The following is a 6,000-nucleotide window of genomic DNA, read 5'->3' on the forward strand; positions in this document are numbered from 1 at the left end:
GATGTGGGCAGCTTTGAAACAAGAAGAGCTGAGGAGAGACCTGATCAAGGTAAAACTTGACAGAAGCAGCAACAATAGTGGGTCGAAGCCCAAAGTAGAGGAGGAGCATAACACAGCGCTTGCATCAAAGGGACAACAAGGGCAACAGAGACGAAAGAAGGATGTCTCCAAGGTGAAATGTTTCATATGTGGCGAGATAGGCCACTATGCATCCCAGTATCCTTTGAAGAAAAAGGATAAGGATGAGAAGCATGATCCTAAGGTTGCAGCCGCAAAGATTGAATAGGAGGAGAAATTCGCCAAGAAAACCAAATTACCTCTAGGAGGGAGGTGGGCTGATATAGAACTATAGTTCGATAGAGCTACGGATGGGAAGGATCCTTGAGGAGCCCACCTCTTGGATCATCACCTTCGTACGGGAGCCCATGATCAGTAATAGCGGGATGGAGGAGTTTTCATTTGGTGCCATGGAGTGTTGATTCGACAAATGCAGTAGTTAGTAGCGACAGAATGTGAGCAACGTAGAGCAGAGAGGCAGCAGTGCAGAGCTTCAGCGGCGCAGTGGCTTCAGAGGACAGCGTAGGACTAGTAGCAGTCAAGATTTCAGCACCGAGGTGTATCCACTGGATACTTGTTCGGTTTTGGGTGTTTTCAGTTGCTTCTCTCAACAATTGAGTTGCAATACAGATGTAGTGTTAGCAGTGGCAGTGCTAGCAGCACAACAGATGCAGCATTTGAGAGGGAGTCGTAGTACAGATGTAGCATTGGCAGTGGCAGTGTCAAAGGAAGCAGTACAGTAGCAGCAACAGCACAATAGTTGGCGGACAACATGTCAGACTTCAACAGCGCAGAGGATGATGCTTCAGAGTCAGAGCAGTTTGCAGTAGCAGTGTATTGCTAGAGCACATTTCTCGCTAAGAGGGAGTGTTGATTTGGGGTAGCATCAGAGGTGCTCTAAGCCTCAAATTTTGCAGGGAGGCTTAGGCACATGTATTCCAAAGAACCCAGAAAAAGTTTTGGGAAATTCCACCCATAAGTGATTTTATTAAAATAATTAATATTTTTAATGGGGTTCCTAAGTCTAAACTTAGGAAAATTAAAATATTAATGGGTATTAATCTAATCAGAGGTGAAACTTCTAGAAAAAGCCACGGATCAAGCCAAAACGATCTGAGCCTTTGATTATGATTTAATCTAGGTCGTTGGTTGTCCAACAAGAAGATATAAGAAGGGGCTTGAGGGTCATTTGGAAAACACACTGAAAGATCAAGGAAATCGATTTTTCTAAAAAAGTTCTCAGGGAGAAAATCGATTGAGGAGATTTCTTGCAGCAAAGGCGTAGGGATAGCAACTTCTGGAGAGAGAGAGACTCTCAGCCGGAGAATCATCAGTAGAGAGAGGAAGAAATGATCCAATAGCCTTGACACAGAGGCTAACGTAGGGCCAGAAGGGCCACGCAGAAGCAACGCAAAGGGAGAGAGAGAGTTGAAAATCCGTGCAGTGACTCAATTTCAGCAGCCAAAAGTCGGGGTGTGAGACTGAGAGGCTGAGAGCAGTGACTATGGGCTACTGATCGATTCCCCAGTTGGGTGATGCTGTGCTTGAGAGGGTTGATGCTGGGACAACTTAGAGGCAGCGCAGGGCTTGCCAGGGGCACCTCATCCAACAACCGGAATAGCCGAGACTTTTCCCCAGTGATTGTGTGAGGTAAACTCACAAAGCTTCTACCAGTATTTCTCTCTGTAATTGAATAACCTTGTGAAGTATTCAGTGATGTATTCAAAATCCGCTACTGCTTAATAATAATAAACCCTCAGAGTTGCTGCACCGGTTTTCTCGCATTGGGTTTTTCAGGGGACTATTGTCAAAAAATAACTGTCCTATGTGTTTCTATTTTCCTTGCTTAGTTTCTATGTTTCAAAATCATATTTAATTTGGTGTAGGTTGCTTCAGTAATTTATTTCAACGTTTCAAGAAGAAATCTGAAATAAGCTTGTAATGTAATTTACAATCTAGGTGAAGTAAATTCAGTTGGTTGCTGTAGGAATCCTGAGATTGTTAGATCCTAGGAATTTTCACACGAAACAGAGAGAGACGACCACCAAAATTTTGGTTTTCCTTGACTCGTTAGACTTCCCCAAATTCGCATTCAGTTCAGCTCCCCGGCAACAAACTATCCCAGCTTCCTACTTTGCACTTCTGCCCTGTAAACAGATTTTCACACTTCTTCATAGTAGAGAGAGAATGAGAAGTGATGCTCCAAATGAATTCGATGTCCTTCCTTTTATAGGCTTTTTGTGGGGTCGAATAGGGTCTTAGGCTGACTTGATCTTCTCTTAGGCCGACATGGTGTGGTGGTTCCATAATTCATATTTGACTTAACACTTGACTTTTTTACATGATTCAAAAGCCCAAGAAGGGTCTCTTTAAATGTACAGTAATTCTATAGGCTCAGAGTAAATCCTAGAAGTCTTCAATGGGGACTTCGACCTAAAAGATGGTGACCCAAACATGAAACCCATGCTTTAATAAGTCACAGTAATAATAATAAAAATCATTTTTTAATTATTTTGACAAGTACATTACATAATGACTCAAGTACATTTTTGAAGACCGAACATAGTTACTTTTTCCAACATATCTAACTCTACTCCCAGATTTCAAGGAAGATAAAATGTTTAAAAGTAAAAAGTTTCCAAGATAGTGAATCTTGAAAATCTGAAAGTAACCATTTGAAGAACTCAATACTATGTCTCTGAAAATAGAAACCGCTAATATTTACAGAATCAGGAATCTAAAAGTGCTCATCTAACTATACTTATCCTCCCATGCATCCTCCCAAATTTGAGTTTCAATCCAATGCAGTGAAGTTTGACTCATACGGAGCTTAATTCTTAGCTAATACTCACCCTGAGACTTAGGACTCGTCTAGACTCAACTAACTCAGGTAGATCCAGCTCGGACTCAGCTCAAACACAGCTCAAACTCAGTCTACATTTTGAGCTTTTTCTATTTTCATAGCCTTGCTAAGTCTTGAACCAAGTTTTGTTGAGTCACTGAGCCTTGCCAAGTCCTAGGCCATCTCAGTCTTTCCTGAGTCCGTGTCTAACAACTTTGATCCAAAGCATGGGGAAAAATGGCTAAAGATAGATCTCTAAAAGCTTGAACTGGAAACCTGCTAAAAGTAGATCTTTGGATAAACTCCAAATGTTTATACATTGCAACTCTGGCACAAGGTTGAGCTAGAATAAAGCTCTGCAACAATATACCCATATGGCCAAGGTAGTCATGACCATCGATGCCAAATTGTGAACTCAGTATTGTTGAGTCCACCCTGTAAAATGTCCGTGAATCCTTAATGCCAAAATGGTGAACTCTGTAATATTGAGCTCATCCCGTATCATATACACAGACACATGCTGGAACTTAACGCCAAAATTTGTGTAGGCAAATTTAGTGTTAATTAGAAGTAGACACGAAATTTCTTTTTTGTACACAATAGATTGGAGTCTTGGATGAAAGAGCTAGAGAGGAAGAAGAAATATATTATTAGTAATAGACAAGTAAATTGTGTAGTTGGTTTTCTGCTTCCATTTCTGTTCTTATTTTTTGTTTGTCTGAGATCACATTTATTAAAAGAAGTAAATTTTCCATTCGGGTAAAATATCCAAAATTTTCAGATCGCCGCTTTTGTTCAAACATATCCTTACAAAACTTATTCTTGTATATGTTCAAATAAGTGATTTGCCCAGATTCCTGAGTTAGATGCTCTAGTCTATGCCAATGATTTACTGAGGATGCTATCCGCAGAGGTGCAGAAGCATCACGTGGGTTTCCCCACAAGGTTTCTCCTGGAAAAGAAAGTGATTGTCTAGATTCCAACTTAGCATGAATAAAGAATATTGAGTGCAGCCATCAATATCATTCCTTATTTTCTGGAACATGCCGTTATAGAATTGCTGTATTATTGTGGGGAAAATGTTGACCGCAAGTGTAGATTGTGGCCTATAAAAGCTACAAGTGAAAGTTGCATATTATAAAAGTTGTGACAGGGAAAAGTTGTGGATTGGAAGAAGCTGAAGGATTGCAAGGCACGACCTGCAGTACAAGAAGATCACATAATTTTTGTGAATGCAGCAAAGAGGAAGCAAAAGGGCTTAAAAGGGAAACTGAAGCAGAAAGCACAATAGGAAGTGGAAGGGAATGACCTAGAAGCTGAAGAATTTGAAACAAATGATTCCTGTGACATGTATTTTTTGACCGACGTTTGTATCTTTTTTATAAAAAACAAGGCTCACAACAAAGAATGTGTGAGAGCTGAGTGTTGTACTTGCAAGACATGAAATTTTGAGGGGTGTGTTTGCGTTTTGAATTTGGGTGTTGTGTGATGCTGTTTACTTCACATGGATTGCTGCTTTAATTGCTAAGTAGTAGTCGCTGTTGTTTTATATAGTTGTGTGTAATTTTACCTTCAATGAGCCAAGGGTAGGTTCACTATTGAAGGCCAATGTTTCTATGCTTTTGCTCAGTGTATAATTAAAGCTTCATGATACAATCATTTGCTCTTGATCAGCAGATGGATGATATCAACAAAGGAGATACTCTGCTGAATTGTTTGGATTCTAGAATCAGCTTTGGATTGCGGGAAACATAACAGTTGGAGGCTTGGAGCTAATCTTGACTTTCTTGTAGCAGAAACTGATGTTTTATATCAGTCATGCGGACATGTACATATGTAAATAGAGTCGTCTCGCCTTAACTGGTATATATGTTCATCTGTAGCATAAGTTTTAACTATGCCACTATTATGTGTGTAGGCATGAGATGTTAAATCTGCTTTTAATATTACACTGCCTATTATGGAAGAAATTCTTTCATATATCTGTTAATGCCCTGTGGTTTAGTTTATTATTTGGTGCGGAGCAAGTAAATGTATATAGTATGGAATTGGCTCCAGTCCTGCTTTTAAGGTAACAGGAATTGAAGAAGAATGTGAAATAGCCTTTTAGAAGCATTTCGTTTTGAAGTCAGTTTTAAAGCCAGTATACGGAAGGGCTGATCTTGAATTTCAGTCTTTGGATCTGGATATTGGTATTTATTGTGTTTGTAAATTGTATATGATACTGATAAAAATGTGCATATGAAGTTATGAACAATAAATTAGGAGTAATGGCTTTCAGTTCTTTTAATTCTGAATATATTCTGAATTTTCATTAGTTTGGAGAAATTACAAGCATTTTTTAGCAAAATTAGTTGGCATGATGACATGCCTGAAGCCTCCTGGCTAGCACATACTTGTAAAGGCATAAAGCATTTCAGCATCAAAGGGGTTCACCTATATCATGTTTACAGTCTCCCAGCCATTGGGTTGGTCTTCCTATATTTTATTGCCTGGGATGTGGCAAGAGGCACAGTTTCCATTGCTTTGGCACCCTGGACCTATGACCACAGTGGCCACCAATACTACTGTCTCCTTTCCTGGGTGTGGATCTATACTTGTTCTGCATCTGAGGTGCCTTAATCAGCAGGTATCCCAAGGACATATTTAGGAATTTCAAATGCTCTAATTGCGGCCACTTTATCTGTCAGAGTCCGGCATTGAGCAATGCATATATGAAAACAATGTGGCCATGTTACTTGGATTTATCATAATTGTTATTGCGTGTTAAGTGCTTGATAGTTCATGCTTTCCTTCAATTGTTTATATACGAGTTTTTGTCCTATTGTATTTAGTGTTAACCTCATAATCCTAAAGTTAGTTTATTTGGTTTTTTAGTGAGATAGTTTTCTTAGATTAATAATGTATTATTTCTAGAATAGTGAGATAGTTTTCTTAGATTAATAATGTATTATTTCTAGAATAATAAAGTTAATTTTAGAAGTGGTGTATTTCGTAGAAGATAGATAGGCCTTATCACAGCTCTGTCGTAGTGATTATCCTTGAGTTGCTGATCAAGGACACATTGCATGATGAAATAAAGCTAGAGAAGTTATATATAT

At 39.1% G+C, this 6,000-nt stretch overlaps 1 protein-coding gene across 5 annotated transcripts in view; it reads left to right on the top strand.

Moving 5' to 3' along the window:
- LOC149249082 (Wound-responsive family protein) overlaps window positions 1–5,189 on the top strand; it is a 239,986-nt gene extending 234,797 nt beyond the window's left edge. For 3 of the 5 annotated variants that reach the window (XR_016266724.1, XR_016266722.1, XM_089458614.1), the window contains one exon: window positions 4,577–5,189. Coding sequence is in view for 2 of the 5 variants with exons in the window: in XM_089458614.1 (XP_089314740.1) it covers window positions 4,577–4,584 (8 nt within the window). In the remaining 3 variants the exon portion in view is untranslated. Of the gene's footprint in view, window positions 1–4,573 lie in introns of all 5 variants that reach the window. The other 2 variants (XR_016266723.1, XM_089458613.1) reach the window with 1 other exon arrangement.
- Window positions 5,190–6,000: the final 811 nt, after the last annotated feature.

Source organism: Pinus tabuliformis, chromosome 7, assembly GCF_031772625.1.
Source record: "Pinus tabuliformis cultivar Carrire ecotype Pingquan chromosome 7, CPIR1, whole genome shotgun sequence".
Classification (NCBI taxonomy): Eukaryota; Viridiplantae; Streptophyta; class Pinopsida; order Pinales; family Pinaceae; genus Pinus; species Pinus tabuliformis.